Source organism: Limulus polyphemus, unplaced genomic scaffold (genome assembly GCF_000517525.1).
Source record: "Limulus polyphemus unplaced genomic scaffold, Limulus_polyphemus-2.1.2 Scaffold1543, whole genome shotgun sequence".
Taxonomy (NCBI): Eukaryota; Metazoa; Arthropoda; class Merostomata; order Xiphosura; family Limulidae; genus Limulus; species Limulus polyphemus.
In genome coordinates this window covers 121,679-138,480 of record NW_013667153.1, presented here as the reverse complement: position 1 = coordinate 138,480, position 16,802 = coordinate 121,679, and the positions used below count along the sequence as shown (strand labels likewise).

Here is a 16,802-nt window from a genome sequence, read left to right as displayed (position 1 = left end):
GGCTACTCTTTTACCAACGAATAGTGGGATTGACCGTCACATTTTAACACCCCCACGGCTGAAAGGGCGAGCATGTTTGATGGGACGGGGATTCGAACCCGCGACCCTCAGATTGCGAGTCGAGCGCCTTATCCACCTGGCCATGCCGGGCCGTTATCTCTGGAACAATAAGTCTTTTCTTTTGTCGAGATGCTTTCATTCTGTCAACAACTATGTAGGTATAGGTTTTGAATGTCCTTGACAAAGTGCAGAGCATGCACCAACTTACCCAGAGTTCTTCACTCTCCCAACTTCCATGCAATTTATTGTTCATGCATCAGGAGAATGTATAATCTCTGTACTTTCCTGCCATAATCCACATAAGCCTAGATCTTCTTGTTGACATTTGTGTTGTTAACTTAGTTGACGGTGACTTCTGAAGTCAACATTTACTATTGTTGCAAATGTTTCTATAAATATTAGATATTTCACAGCTTTTTTGGATGCCTTACTCACGTGGTTTGCCTCTACCATGCAGAGAGCTTTCATGGCTGTATTGTTGTCTCTATTTATTTTTGTTTTTAACAGTGGCAGGGGATATTTTTTCATTTTTCACATGATCTTCTGCTATGACTCATTTTATAATAATTTTTCTGCTCTGCACACTTCAGGGTAATTATCAAATATCATCTTGTTCTCCTGGCTTTTTGAGTCAGAAACAAAGTTTTCACCTTACAGTCTTCCCTAGATGCACTTCTCATGGATTTAATTTCTATTACCACATAACTACAGTATTTCCTTGATGTCTTAGCTTGTCATACTTTGTTATATGGTACTTATCTTCTCTCCCTAACTTCTGAAATATTTGTCCTTCTGTCTTTCCCTATTCATTTCTTTAGATTTTACCATGTGAGCAAACATGGATGTATAAACGTGGCATATTCTTGATCCACTTGATGACAATCATCTGTCACAGATGAATCTTCCATTTGGACTGTTGGGGGGGGGGGAGTTGTCTTGGATCCTTAGTTATTATTCTGTGAGATTCTTAGGTTTGACAGATCCCTCAGTCTGGTCTTACTGTCTTTTCTTCTCCTTCCAATCCAGTCACTTACACTTCTGGATCAGGAAGTCTCAAACCTCCTTCAAAAAGAAGTAGAAAACATTTATTATACTTCTTCAGGTTTTTACTCCTATCTTTTTGACTCATCTTTTCCTGGAGATGAGACACCTTTTTTTTTTTTCAAATCGAAAATATGAGGTTATTATGAAAGATTCTTTATCACAGCCTTTGGATGATAATGATGAATTTATAGAATGTTTTCCTGCAAACCTCTATTCATCTATCATATTTTTCCATTAGAGGGTAGTTTATCAGTTCATTACCCTTCTCTTTGGCTCCATACATTTTGTTTCAAGTAGTCTAGTTTTGATGGTCTTCTCCATTCACCTGATAATGATTTTTAATTTAATATGGACAATTGACTTATTCTGACTCTTTTGTTCATCAAATCACTTACACACATTCATTTGACTACCCAGCTGGCTTTATCTCTTTGGTAGATCATTTATAACTCCAATTCCCATTCAGTATCGACATGGTATTTTATACACCAGGAATTTTGAATCAACACAGCTTAAGGAACACTTTTTGCTTAAGGGATGATTTGCTTCATGTTGTCATTCTCTTAGGGTGCACTCCCATGCCACACCTCTAACATGACCTTGCTTCTTAGTGGTGCCTGACTTCAGACCTATTGTCACATAGCATGCCTGTTTCTAACATCACTCTCATACTTCTTCAATTTTGATTGAACAGAGTTTTTATCAAAATAATTTCCTTTTGTTCCTTGACCTTTAGACTTTTTTTAGTTGTGAAGCTGTATTGGAGAATCAGCACCATTCTGATTTGATCTTCTCCAGAAGCAAAAGATCACATCTGCATGTTAGAACTTTGGGTTATTTAGTATGTTTTTGTCTCAAGTTTCTGCTTTTTTTTACATTACTACTCTGTGTTAGTTCATACACTTCTCTACAGTGGTAACTTACATCAGCAATTAGGAGGGTACTCTTTCTCATAGCCTTTATTTTGCTGCAGCTTCTCTGCTTTTTTTTGAGAAATTATCTCTTTCAGGATGATCGGTTTCTCCCCATGGAGTGAACTATCGACCATTTGGTTTTCAGTGACTATGAAAACATCTACGTCACCCAATAATTGGTTCCTTGCAATGTCAGACAATCATCTTCTTCCACTCTACTGGTCTAGAGTTCCAGATCAAAATTTTCTAGCTATGGCCATACTAAGTCAATCTTGGGAGAACCTCTTTCTTTATGCCTACCTCTTCCCTGCCTTCTTCTTTGGATTCTCAACAAGATCAGTTATGCAAATTACCAGATTCTCCTCATCACTCCAATTTATCCAGCTCAGCCATGGTTTTCCTTATTATTTCAATCTTCTCATAGGGAACAAGTTCAATTACAACACTGGAAACATCTTCTTTGGCAACCTTGAATGTTTTTTTTTAAATACTGACATTCAACATCTATAAGTTCATACCTGGCTGTTATTAGATCCTTTGTCCAAAAAGTTAGATTCTCTTCTAAAGTGGCTTGAATGTTAGCCCATACTTGCCAAAACTTTTCCCTGGCAGTCTTATTAATCTAATTGGGTTACTCAACAGAGCTGGGGAATTAGACATAATACTTCTTGTCTATGTCTAACTCATCAACATATTGTTTCTTCCTTCATGTTTTTGCTTCATGATAATTTTCAGCCTCTTCCACAGCTAGCTAAGGAACTGCCTTATTTTCCATTTTCAGATACCATAGGTGCAATCAATCAATTTTTGTCCCTCTTATTCAAGGACCTCTTCTGAGCCCATAGTCTTAAATGATTCTAAGACATTCTCCAAAATCAAATTAGGCTTAATCTTTAGTCTTACATTTCTTGGCTTTTTTCCTTTTGAACCCTTATCAATTGCTTCCTCTATGATCTATCCCTCAAAATATAATTTCTTTAAGTGCTTGCATTAGCTGGATATCTCTCCTTTTGATGATGTTTCATGTACTTTACTTTTCTCAGTCTGCTTTTGATGTTTCATGTTTCTTACTTTTCTCAGAAGGTTTTATACCAGATTGTGCCTTCCTACTTAAACTTGGCTTGTGAGAGAAGGTAATTATTGTATTTACATATTATCTACCTTGTCTGATTTTGATTCTTGTTCTGAACATTTTTTGTGTCCAGTCAGGGCTATTTGTTATTACTTCACCTGTAATGAATCTCTCGGGAAGGCTTGGAAGAGTTTGTTTATACAATACACCAAATCATGCTTCTTGGATCTTGCTCCAACTATGTTGACAAATTGACTTGAGCAGTTGATCTGTCTTTTTCACTATGATGTTTCTGAACACCTTAAGTGAATTTTGGATTACACTTGATGATGTCTTTGGCATCCTGATCACAGTACCCTTAGATAATATTCTGCAGCCAGGTAAGTGAATGAATCCAAATGCATTACTGAAATTTAATGACATCATATTAAAGCTTCTTCAGCTTCAGTATGCTGTTTGCCTCAGTTTATGATTTATCAACCTAGATGGAACCCTAGCAGATGAGTTATTTTCTATTACCCGTTTATTTACCACTTGGGCTCACACCTATGATACGTATGGCAACCCATGTATTTCTATACTGTCCAAAACTCCTGTTAACAATATCAGAGGTGTCCAAGATTAAAAACTTGATCATAAAACATAAAAAAATTATGGTCTCTCTCCTTATCATATGTAATTCTGTGTACAGATTCATCTAGTAGAGACTCCAGCATGCTATACATAATTGTAATTTTGTTCTAGACAAACGTTCTACACTGGAGCTCCATGAGAGGATGATGCCTTCTGGAAGTGGACAAAGGATGACATCTGGTGGCTGATGATCCCTCAGTAAGTACCTTTTCCCATCTCTCTGTGCACATGATTGCATAGCATTTGAGACATCGGTGATGAGATGCCCATTCTATATTTGATGCCTCAAAACTCCAACCAGGATGGAGACTACCTTATATCTTTCTTTGCCTTAATATTCTTTGGTGTTCCCATTGAACTGTCCTAAAGTTGTTTAGCCCAAATTTTGTTCTGCCTAGGACTTTTTGATTCTCCTTGGATGGTTTTTGCAGAGTATAATGAAGGGATCCTTATCCCCAGAAGCATGCCTAGTCATTATTTACAAATGATATCCTACTCCGAGAAACTTCTACAGCTACAGAACAAAGCTTTGCACTCTGACCCTGCTTACTTGTTACATCACCACCTCTGATCACACAGTCCCTAGTTCCACAGGTTATTATTATTATTACCAAACCCCCATTTATCATTATTAATGGGTAACCAAGATGAGGAAGCAACCTGCTGAGAAGAATGCCTTTCTGGGTGTCCTCTCTCTTTGGTCAAGTCTCTTTGAGACTGGTCTACTTCACTCAGTTCTCCCATGAATCCAGTCCATTGACCTTTACTCTGGTTTTTGGATTCCACTCAAACTTTGATTGACTACTTAATCATTTAGGATGGTCTAGACTGTTACCTTTATGCCAAAGAACCATTTCTGTGTGGGTATTCTGGTTCTTAGTAGTTGAGAAGTAAGTCTATGTAATTTAAATTTTACAATTAAAATGATTTTCAAACAGGAACTTACCTCTGAAATACATTCCCATCAACCTCTCCAGAAACAGAAGGAACATATTTTATCATCACTACTGTAAAGAATGAAATCTGGCTTATGGTAGAAAGTCACTAAATCATGTGGAAGTTGATGCATGCTCTGCTTTGTGTCAAGGATAATGAGAACCTAAACTCACATGGTTTCTGACAGCATGAAATCAAACTCAACAAGGCATTTATTGTTTCAGGGGTACATCTACTTGATTCAAATACAACATTTTAGAAAAACAAAACTACAAATGTAGTCATATATCCATTTATAAACTTTGTCTCAAAACCCTGAAAATCAAATCAATTAAATACTCTGTTTATATGAAAAAGAATACCCATCACTAATGTATATCAGATTTTCAGTATCGTTTTGTATCCAATATTATCTGAATATAACAAACTGTCAGAGAGAGAGAGGGGGAAAAAATTAAGTATACCGTGTACCCTAAAAAAATGAAGCAAGATGATTTCAGCTTCTATCAATATAAAAGTAAAAATGTATCAAAATACGAAAGATAATATATCTGTAGTATTAAGGAGCAAGATTGGGTGAAATCTAGTTTGTGAATATTCGTATCACTACTGCATATTTTGTCTTTCCAGTTGTGTTCATAAATGCATTAGTAATATTACACAATATGGGAAATACATAATGCATCTTAAATCCATACTTTTAAAAGCTAATGAAAAACATCAGTAACAAAAATCAGTGTTATGATATCTTATCTTACTTTTTGAAGATAATACTACAACTTACAAATAAGACGTAATTTGATACAACTGGTAAATAACATTATGCATGAGCAAACATTATTTCATGTAGATACACTTACGTTAAAACATAAAAAATTTCACCTAAACCTATAGGGTGGGCAAAAAAATATAAAAATCTTGGCACTCCCCTTATTTAAAGCTAATGTGATAATTCACTGTGGGGCTTTATCAAACAAATTGTTACAAAGGAATGATATGAAACCGCTAATGCCTTGAAACAAACAATTGTTGAAAGTTTCACTAAAGTTATCCTTAATATGCTAAGGAGGATGTAACATAGCACATGGAGACATATCATCCTATGTCATGAAAATGAAGTCCAACAGACAGACATTTTGGATTATTAATTGAACCTTCTGTGTCAATATGAGATGTAAATATGTTAATATGCAATAAATTATTTCTTTCATGTACACTATATTTATTTGAGAGGGGGGGAGGGAATGCCCAGACTTTTTGCCCACCCTGTACATAAACAAAATGAAAGCAGAAACAAATGTATTTCCAACTTCCAACTAAATGGTGCTCTTTCTATATATATATATATATATAAAGTCACCATTCACAAGAACTGTGAATGAATGAGTTGACAAAAATTTAGAGAAATATAACAACAATATTATTATTATTTTTTTAAACATGCTCTTTTAAAAACAAATCAGTGACACATGTAAGGCAAATGCCAGTGTCTACTTAGAATGAATTCACTGGCAAGTCCTACAATGATAAAAAGAAGGCAAACACTTGTTCTAAACGTTATGTGAAAAAATTTTATGTAATCATTTTATCTTACCATTTCAAGGTCACCGTTCTCTAATGACTCAGAATCCACTCCCGTTGCTAATTCTTTAATTTTTGTTCGGAAGTTCTTGCCTTTTGGTATTGATACTCTCAGCTTCATCTGGGCTCTCTCAATCTGGATGACCTCTTTCAGCTGCCTGATCACTTCTAAGGCCTGTGTAAACATTGAACTGGGACATCAATATAAGATATTAATGTTTTAGTGGTTAATTCCACATTTTCAGGAAACCAAATAAAAGTATCCTGTAAATTAATATTTTGGCTAAGAATATTTATGCACTTTTCAAAAGTGATTCAAAAGAACATCTCTTTCAGCACTTGTGTAACACATTAATTGTTAATCTATGGATCTGCTGTACCAAGATCTATTTACATGATTGGCTCTACCACTTACCCTGATCAATCTAATGTAAAAAACTAAGTTAACTTGTCTAAAGTACATCAGGTATAGATGGATTTAAACCAAACAATACAAATTACTGTTAACACAAAACATCATTAACTAATAATACTATGGTGAGAAATGAACAGTTGACAACTGGGTATAGCAAAAAGTAACAATATACCTGACAGAGAAGACTAGTTAGATGGTCTACATAACAACAATAGGCAACAATATACATGACAGAGAAGACTAGTTAGATGGTCTACATAACAACAATAGGCAACAATATACCTGACAGAGAAGACTAGTTAGATGGTCTACATAACAACAATAGGCAACAATATGCCTGACAGAGAAGACTACTTAGATGGTCTACATAACAACAATATAACTGATAAAGAACTGACAGTGCAATGTCTAAAGTACATGGACGTATAATTTACAAATATCTGAAATTCCTTACTAGATATTGAGCATTAATTGTTACTTAAGTTTCATTTCTATACGTCTAATACACAAATCAAGATCACTACATATATATATATGCACACACATGCACAATTGCCCAATTAATTAAAGAGATCTACAATGATTAAATTACAAAAACAATTATGACCTACAGAATTACTTTGGATTATTATCCTTGTGAACACGTAAACTTAACATACAAGTCTAGTCGCAATAGTAGTTTATCATTTATTTTTTAAAAAAATCTTGCATGATACTTTTAAAAACAAATCAGCGACACATGTAAGGCAAATGGCAGTGTCTACTTAGACATTTTTCTACAGCTAGTTTAAAATAAATTTTCATGCAGGTGTTCTGCATGTAAGTTTGACATCCTTGTCAACCAGAAGAACCAAACATTTTTCTTAATTAAAGGTTACATACTACAATGGTTATCTCACAGAAGATTGTACCAGCATGACTCTGTGTCTTAGTCTATTCTGGGATGGGATGAGTCTATCTCAAGTGGTAATAAGGATATTTGTGCAAGGTAGTACCAGTTCTTTGTACATGTGATGTGGAATAGTAATTGATGCTGGTAACCTAAGAATTGTGGGATACTGTTCTAGACAATGGTCTAACTTGAAATTGCAATATTACATTCTTCTTGCTTTGGACATTCTAACTGTGGTAATCTGTAATAACATTCTTTTGACATAAGATTAAGTATATAATGTCATTTTCATTTCCTTACTGGTATCAACGAAAAACATTTTTGTAATTTCACTAAAAAGTATAATTCAATGTATTTTCTACTTACTATCTTGTTACCATTGTTTGTGATTTACACAATTTCTGTATGTTTTTGAAATTTCTAGAGCTCATATAAAAACTATATTTAAACATCACTTTCTTCACATTCAGTTTCATACCAGTCTACAATTAGATTAAATAAAGCAACACATTGAAAATAGTATGAACCTCTTTCACGTGCAGTACCACACAGCAAACATTGGTGTCTTAATGTTTTAAAGAGCAGTCAGTTTTGTTGGTTGTAAGTATTATACTGTTGTTCAGATGGGTACAATGCTTGATATACTAAATCTTCAAATGGATTGTTAAACACTGTAAATTGCACTGGAGTTCAGTAAGGTTTACAGAAAGTTTAACACAAAAGTGTGTTGACATGCACTGATGAATAATATAAATAAATAAATATAAATGTACAAGTACATTTTTCTATTAATATTATTAAGCTTTTTTCCTGAAATTACTTCAAATATTAAAAAAAAAGTGAGATTGCTGTAACCTGTTTTAGGTTTAGGTAGAGCTGGGCAATTAGTGATATTTGCTTATCAACCAATCAATCAACAGCTCTATTAAGTCGATTACATTCAATTAATCAATTACTGATTAGTACTGTGTTCCTGTAACTATGGTAAATACATGCGAGCAAGAAAAGGTTGGCAATGAATCACCCTAGTTGCCTTCCCTTTAGTCAACAGTTAAAGAAGGTAAAACAAGAAAAGGTTCGCAATGGATCACCCTAGTTGCCTTCCCTTTAGTCAACAGTTAAAGAAGGTAAAACAATGCCTCTCAAAAAAAAAAGTTGGCAAGTGTTATCAGACAGTTGCCTACCTTTTAGTCAGTAGTTCAAAGTTAGTGATAGTAGCAGAAAGCCTTATCCCCCTTCCCAGTTCACCAAAGATGAATAAACTTGAAGTAAAAAAACAAAAAACTTACAAGAATAAAATTGGGCAGAGCAAAAACAGCCCATTATGTAGCTTTGTGCTTAACAACAAATATAATAGCAATACTTCAATTACTTAGATAGTTGGAAATAATTGAAAATACTAATGATTGGAAACAATAATTTCAATTAGTTTATTATAATTGTGATGACTGATTTAATTGTAATTTCATTTAATCGATTATTGGAATAATCAAACACAATAATTTTAATTAATCAATAAGTTTATGTGACACTAATCAAAGTAACTACCCAGCTCTAGAACCAGGTACCAGAAATACTAACTAGGAAACCCCTCTGGTAAAAAAATAATAATAAAACAAACAATGCAACAGTATAACTGTAGACTGACTCATCATGTGAACAAAAACAAGTATGGATTTAACGTTTTCATACATCAACATGAAATTTAAATTACTAATACCTTCTTGGCAGACTAAATGAGATTTGAGAGAAACAAAAAATGAGCAAGCATTATAATTTTAGTTAAAGTGGTAATTATTTGCTTCTAACTTTTAAAATTAACTGTCATCCTCAAACTTTTATATGTATGATCATTGGGTAATTAAAAGTCTGGATGAATAATTTCACTTGAACAGTTTAACTAGTTTAAGCATGTGACTGCCATCAATGTGATGCTAGTAAGATACTTATAACAGAAAAGTTAGTGACAATATCTTAAAAATTTACCAATACAAGGAACTCTCTCAAACTAACATCATCTGGCTCTTTCAGATACACACACACACACACATATATATATTTATATATACAAGAGAGAGAGGGAGATAAAACAAATCAGATGGTAAGAAGACAAAATTTGTATATATAAGCTCAAAACTAAAAAAAACAAAAACATGTCTAGTCCTTCAAGGAACAGTTTGTCTTCGGGCTTCTGTTGCTTATTGCCTATATAAATGCTATGGACAAGATTTGTATACACAAGCTCAAGACTGAACAAAGCTAATCAGTTTTCCACTGTTATTGCAAGTTTGAGGACACTTTATAACAGTACTTGATGTTTGTTAAAAAGATGATGTAAAAATCGATGGCAAGGCCCGTATATGACATGATTTACAATAACAAAAAATACTCACTTATGCATTAGAGATATCCAACACTTTCACCTGTACCATGAAAAGGTACTCGGTCATAGATTACAAACTGTTTATATAGCAATGAAGTAAACAAACTAACTATCATCATAGTGATTCCCCTTTTGGACAGGTTTGAAGGATTTGGGAATATTTGATTTGACTTGTCGTTGTTTTAACTTGTGAACATTTGTATACATATGTGTGTGTGTTTATATATATATTTGTAAGACTTGATTGTCCAGTATTTCATACATTTTAGCTCATAGGATAAATTTTAGCTGAGCCTTTTATGCTTGGGAATTTTAAGAGCACTTGCATTTTTTTTGCAAGCTTTCTAGTCTTTTAACATAACCCATTAGCCATGTGCAGCAGCTGTTTTTAGGCAATTCAAAAGTATAATTGTTCTCTGATGAGGTATCATATCATTGGGTGGATATAGAGAAAATATCTTTGATATAGTACCATTAACATAAAAACACACACACACCTGTTGTTTCGTACTCTTGCTTGGCTTGACTGAGAAGTGTATCTCCTTCATGGACTTCTCGATCATGCTTACAGGATAAGGTCTCTTAGTTTCAGGGTTAATACACTTGTCTGATACTATTGTAGCAATGTCTTTAAACATTGATTCTAATTGAGCTTGCCTCTCCTTCTCCGAAACCTGAAGTTCACCTTTGGCTAAGATCTGACAATATTTTTCAATTTAAACAAATTATAGATTCAATGTTTCATTAACATTGAAGTCAGAGTTCAAAAGTATTAGTAAATTTAAATCTTGTACAGACAAATGTAACTATATAAAAGTTTTGCAGAACTAACATTTTCCACAAGAGAGCCAAACTGAAAACTTTTTTTTTCCCCCACACAGATGCAAGATATGTCTACAAGTAGACATGTTATATCAGTTTTTTCTTCACATTATTATTAAATTCAAATATGAAATTGGAAAGAAGAAGAAGTGTCAATAAGATGGAGTAAAAAATAATTTAATTTGTAATGAAATACCAATTTGGATGATTAAATCCTGTTCCAAAGTTTTATAGGACGTTTCCAGTAGATGTATGTGTTCTGTAATTTTTTTAATTTGGCTAGTTATGTCTACGGTGTTTAATGATTGTTGTGTGCTATTAAAACCTTTAAATTTTTCTTCACTTTATCATGAATGAGGATTTTTGATTGTGTGACAATAATACACCCTGTGCTGTTCCACATTTTAGTATGTTCTAGGCCTAGCTAGTTGCATGGGAAACCTTTCTAGTGCAAGTTTTTTTTGTGTGTGTGTGAGTAATGTAAAAACTGTCTACTCTTCTTTAAACTGTTGCAAAATTCTGGCAAGAAGTTTTCTTATCTCTCATGCTTTCAAGTTTTGAAGCTAACATTTGAATTAGGTCCAAACAATTTTTAAGATCTGGGTCCCTGTAGCCTGGTGCTGCTAAATGTTATCAAATCAGAAACTATATATATATATATATATATATACATGTTTTACACATAATACTGTGTTGCTGTATATTGACTGTAAATTATTAAAAGCATATAAATTTCAAAAGTTACACGTATAACAATTGTCGAGACTTAAACAAAAAACAGGGTGGTGTACTTAGTCTTTTTTTTTTAAGGAAATCAGAGGTGGAGAATATATTGATATAAAATCAAATCACATTTATTACATGTAAACAAAAACATATTTAATGAAAATGAAACCTGATATAGAATAGAATAAGTGCACTAATGAAGTTGGTGAATCAAAATCCATTTATGAAATACAAACCTCTTTGCATATTTCAACCTGATTCTCAGTTTTAAAACACTTTATAAGGTCTTCTTTCTTGGCAACTTGCCCTTTTGATACATTGGTGAACACACTATCAGTCTGCAAAACCTCATCCAAGTCTTTCTCCCTAGTAAATATTAACTGGATTTTTAAAAATTGTCATCCAAAAAGAAAAACATACAGCACTGGAAATTCATCTTAATTTTTTTTTAATACATATAGTTTCTTGACCTCTAAAAACAAAAATTCATAAACTAAGTTAAATTACCATTATCAAAACACCAGTTGTTGATATTAACATTTGGATAAATGATAATAAAGAATAACTTAATACATCTTAATGAAAACTTTTCCTAGTTTATTTTGTGCAATGTTTCAAGCAGATCACACAAAATAAACTGAAAAAAGTTTTCATTTAGACGTGTCAATTTATTCTTTATTATCAGTTATCCAAGTTTTTTCTTCTCACGTTTTGTGGAATAACATTCATTCAAGATATTAATATTGCCATAAATTTTTACTGGTAGTAATTTTTATTTATTTATTTCTAATAACACACATTACTGCATTGTCAGTTTTTGTGTTCATACATCTTAGAGGTGTAACATAAGCACTGCATTATCACAAGAAAACTTGAGGTGACAAAGGAAAAAAACAGAACCAAAATATTAAAAAGATAATTAAATTTAACCCATTACACCCACGTAATTAACAACTATTTTTAAGTAAAATTTCCTGTTTGAGTTGGACAAGATTCTTTCTTGAGTGGTCTCAATGGGCCAAATGGCTTTCTGTCACCTTATCTTTTATGGGTTCTACTATAGCGTGCGGTCTACAAAGATATTTACACTATAGCACGAGTCTACACAGATACTATCATCATCACCATTTTAACTTTCGTTTATTTACAATTGGCGGCATTTATTATAAATAATATTTTTAAATTAATAAAGTACAAAATATCAAACATCACATTTTTGAGGCAAATATAATCGGAATGAAATAAATTCCAACAATCAAAACCAGCACAATTATAACCTAAATTTAAAGTACTCTTTTGGAACACACAACTTATTAAATTATTATTGTTTACTGAACAAAAACATGGATAGATATAAATTATCTAGCAAGAAATTATGTTTTAGTAAATCATTAAAACAGTGATGATGATAGTATCTGTGTAGACCATAAGCTATAGTGATAATATCTTTGCAGACTGCACGCTATAGTAGAACCCTTTTATGTTCTTAGTTATTTACCACCTTTACACTCCACCTTCATGCAGCACACAGAATCAATATCAAGCCCCTTTTGGTTCTATGTTTCAAATGAAAATATGTCAAAATCCCAAAGCTAAACTTTCTTATACCAGTTACCATTCTATTAGCTCATTTCTGTTGGCATATTGGCATCTTTCTTGTAACAAGAGAAACAACACAGAAAATACTTGGCAAATTTTTACTGTTCTAAAAGTTCAGATACTCTTAAGGTTTAGAATTTAGATTGCTGTTTAGTGTTCGAATTTTATTGATCCTTAAAGTAAAGAATTAGACTAGCTGGGATACTAAATACTTTCACGTACACAATAAAAATGGTTGATTAATGTATGAACAGCAAGGGACCATTTGATCCTTCAAAGCTCTTTGCACATCTACTCTTCAAGAAAGTAAAAACTTAAACCCACCCATTTTTTTTTTAGGAAATTATCAATTCCCCTTTTAAACTCTTGTGATGACTCATTCCATATGTTAGAAAAATAAAACTGTCTTAATTGGCACCTAGCCTGTCTTTTCTAAATCTTCAACTTGATCCTATTGTCTTCAGGATATACAGTAGCACAAAGAAATCAGAGGCCTTCATCCTACTGATCATCCAGATAATCTTGTAAACTTTAATAAGATCATCTCTACCCCTCTTTTCTCAAGAGAAAAAAGTTAAGAGGTCTCAACCTATCTCCATCAGATAACCCTTTCATCCCTGGAATCATCCTAAGTATTCCTCCTATGAACCTGTTACCTTAAGTTAATGTCCTTAGGAATCCAAAATTGTGTGAAGTATTACAAGTTAGGCCTAACTAGTGATTTATGAAAAGGTATAGTTACTTATTTTGACTTGTAATCAATATATCTATAAATACATTTTAAGCTTCTATTAGTTCTGCTACTACCAACAGAGCACTGCCTGACTGGCTTGAGTGACTTATCCACCACTATGCCAAGATTATTTTCTTCAGTCACACTACTAATGGTTTCCAACTATATTAAATACATGGTTGAAATTATGATAACTCAAGTACATTATCTCTCTCTCAATACAATTAAAGGTACTTTGACAAATATTTGTCCAATTAACCAACTGATCCAAGTCATTCTGTAGTACATCAGTGTCATCAATACAGCTAGAAATACCCAAGAGATTAATGTCATTCACAAACTTTACTAATTTATTTATTATTTCCCTATAAATATCATTAACATAAGAAAAGTCATAATTGAAATTGTGGTTATTTGGAAAAAAAAACATTTTGCTTCTAAGAAAAAGTGAATTTTAGTTTAAGTATTGTGATTTTAAATTGTAGAACTTGCAAAAAATACGTTGTTAAAATTAGCTGCAGATTTCCAATAAAGTCTTAAATCTACAAGTATCTATCAATATGAAAAGAGATCTGGTTAAAAGCTTGTAGAGGTGGATCTGGGGGGGGGTCCAAGTGGTTCATCTCCATTTATATTGCAAAAAACAAATTTGAAGGAAAGAGCAAAACATTAATTAGCAATAAAGTCATTAAAGATAAAAACAGAGATGTAAGTGTTGGTAGAAATATATTTGTTTACTGGCATCAGTAATATTCATATTTCTGTATGAAAAGGGAGGCTTGGACCACTTGTAAAGACAAAACATTAAAGATTGCTGTAAATATTACAATTTAAAACCCACCAAAAATATTTGAACAAGACCCCCTTTCCATCAGATGACTATAAAACATACCACCCCTCTCTCTAGCCCATCAGTGAATAAAATTGAGTCCAAGGGTTACTTCAAGATCCTTATTCTAACAGTCAGCTCCACAAATGAAGGTAAATATATTTTCAATGTCAGCAAAAAGCATTGGACAATCAGATTTCTTAATGACAATTTTTCCAATGGGAGTAACAGACAAAAGTCAATGGAATTAGACTTACAAACATTTTGATTTGTAAAAAAACTTAAGCTTCTCCCAGCCTCTCTGATATCTGTTCAAATAGATCCTCCCCTTTTTTGAAAATCCTGGAGAGTATAAAACTTGTATACAAATGACAACTTAATGGCACACAATTTCTACATCATACTTATTTAGTAAATTGTTATAGTCTTATATAAAGATTAAACAGCAAAAATTGTTTCCCTGGCATCTCACGGCTTAATCCTTTGACTTCTATGGGCCTAGAAACCCATGATCTAAAAACTAGTTTTCCTTCATTCTGCTCAGAACTAAATCATCCGTTCAGCAGTACCAATATCCAGCCAATGACTGAAGGAAAACATATGGATTTAAGGCATATTACTAGTGATAGTAGTATACTACTAGTTTATCTTTTGCTGTTAGTGTTAGCAATGTATTGGAATCTATTGTTAGAATTATTTAATATTTTAAAGATGTCTTAGGAATTTTTTTTCCTATCCCAATTTACTGGAACTTTTTCATAAGCACCTCCTTTTTGTTCATGTAAAAGCACCTTTGTTTATATTGAATATCATTATCATGACCTTCCTTACATTAACAGTATGATTAAAGAGTTCAAATATCATCGAATTAGTGGAAAAGTTAAAAAAGTAGATATAAAACTGGCTTGATAGTAAATCTATACGAAACTTTAAAATTAGGCAACTTACACTTTACTTCTCCATGACATCACCTTGTTCTTATAGCATGCTATTTCAAATCTTTTTCCTCCTTTTTTCATTCGAACCACTGCAACATTTGTTAGTCTAATTTGGTTGGTGGGTGTAAAAATTGACATTTTTACAAAGTAAAATATGTGCAGCTGGAAAGAAACAGTTTTAACAAATGAGCCACAAACACAACTGCATAACACTCTAGACTGAGTTTAGCCTAAGTTTAGAAAAATCAAGTAAAACTGTAACACCGCAGTACAACCAGTTTTAACTTTCAATTTCAGTTGTAAAACAATATTTCAAACAGCCAGAATTTTTCTATGTCACTTCTATCCTGATTAATGCTCCCAACGCCTATGAAATAACAGTATTAATACTGTAAATTATAATACAGCCTGCAGGTTAGCCCAAAATTAATACGTCTTAGAAGGTTTTGCGTATATCGTTTACGCCTACAGCAAATACTAATTATTAATATAATGGAAGGGAAACATTGTGCCAACACAGATTGCCTATATAATTTCGTAAAATGACTAATAAACGAGGAAATATTTTACATTCAATTTAACTTTGGCCAAAACAAAAGCACGGTTGAAAACAAATTCTGTAGGAAACGGAGTATGACGAAGTTAAGATCCAAAATAAATAAAGTTATGTAAAATATCCACTCTCAGGTGTTGGTGTTGTTTTGTTTTTTAATGCAAGCGCTGTGTATAAAAATCTCAGAAAATTAATTAGAAAACCTGAAGTGACAATAGTTTTTAAAAACATTTTAAATAAATTTCAGGCACTTGGGTTAATTAATTAGCATCCAATAATAAAAAAAGATGAAAATTACAATATAGCATCCAAAAAATAATTGGTTAAATAATAAAAACATTACAGTCAGCTATTTTTTTTTACCCCAGCTGCAAGTGTGAAAATACAGGGAGAAAACCAAGTTTTACTTTCCATTAAAAAGAACAAAGTTTCAATAAAAATGTGTTTATTCGTAAAGAAAAACAAGAACACCATTTCATTATTGTATTTCAAAAGTTGTTGTTGTTGTTAAGCGCAAGGATACACCACACGTATCGAAACCCGGTACCTAGCATTGATAAGTATTTTGTGTACTTGATAATAATCGCACCAGTGATCAAAACGTCGTACCTGTTCTAAAAACCAATCTTTCTCACTCAATTACCGTAGAAGCTGTAAATTGTAATAAAATAT

The 16,802-nt window shown here is 32.7% G+C and overlaps 1 protein-coding gene across 2 annotated transcripts in view; it reads right to left on the bottom strand.

The window, feature by feature from the left end:
* Nucleotides 1–16,305, bottom strand: part of LOC106464024 (ribosome maturation protein SBDS-like) — a 17,701-nt gene extending 1,396 nt beyond the window's left edge. The window contains exons 1-5 of one of the 2 annotated variants that reach the window (XM_013924131.2): nt 16,148–16,305; nt 15,588–15,739; nt 11,715–11,844; nt 10,428–10,628; nt 6,254–6,415 (exon numbers count right to left, since the gene is read on the bottom strand). In XM_013924131.2, coding sequence (XP_013779585.1) covers nt 6,254–6,415; nt 10,428–10,628; nt 11,715–11,844; nt 15,588–15,715 — 621 coding nt within the window. In that variant the 5' untranslated portion in view covers nt 15,716–15,739; nt 16,148–16,305. Of the gene's footprint in view, nt 1–6,253; nt 6,416–10,427; nt 10,629–11,714; nt 11,845–15,587 lie in introns of both variants that reach the window. The other variant, XM_013924130.2, reaches the window with a different exon arrangement.
* Between the last annotated feature and the right edge of the window lie 497 nt (nt 16,306–16,802).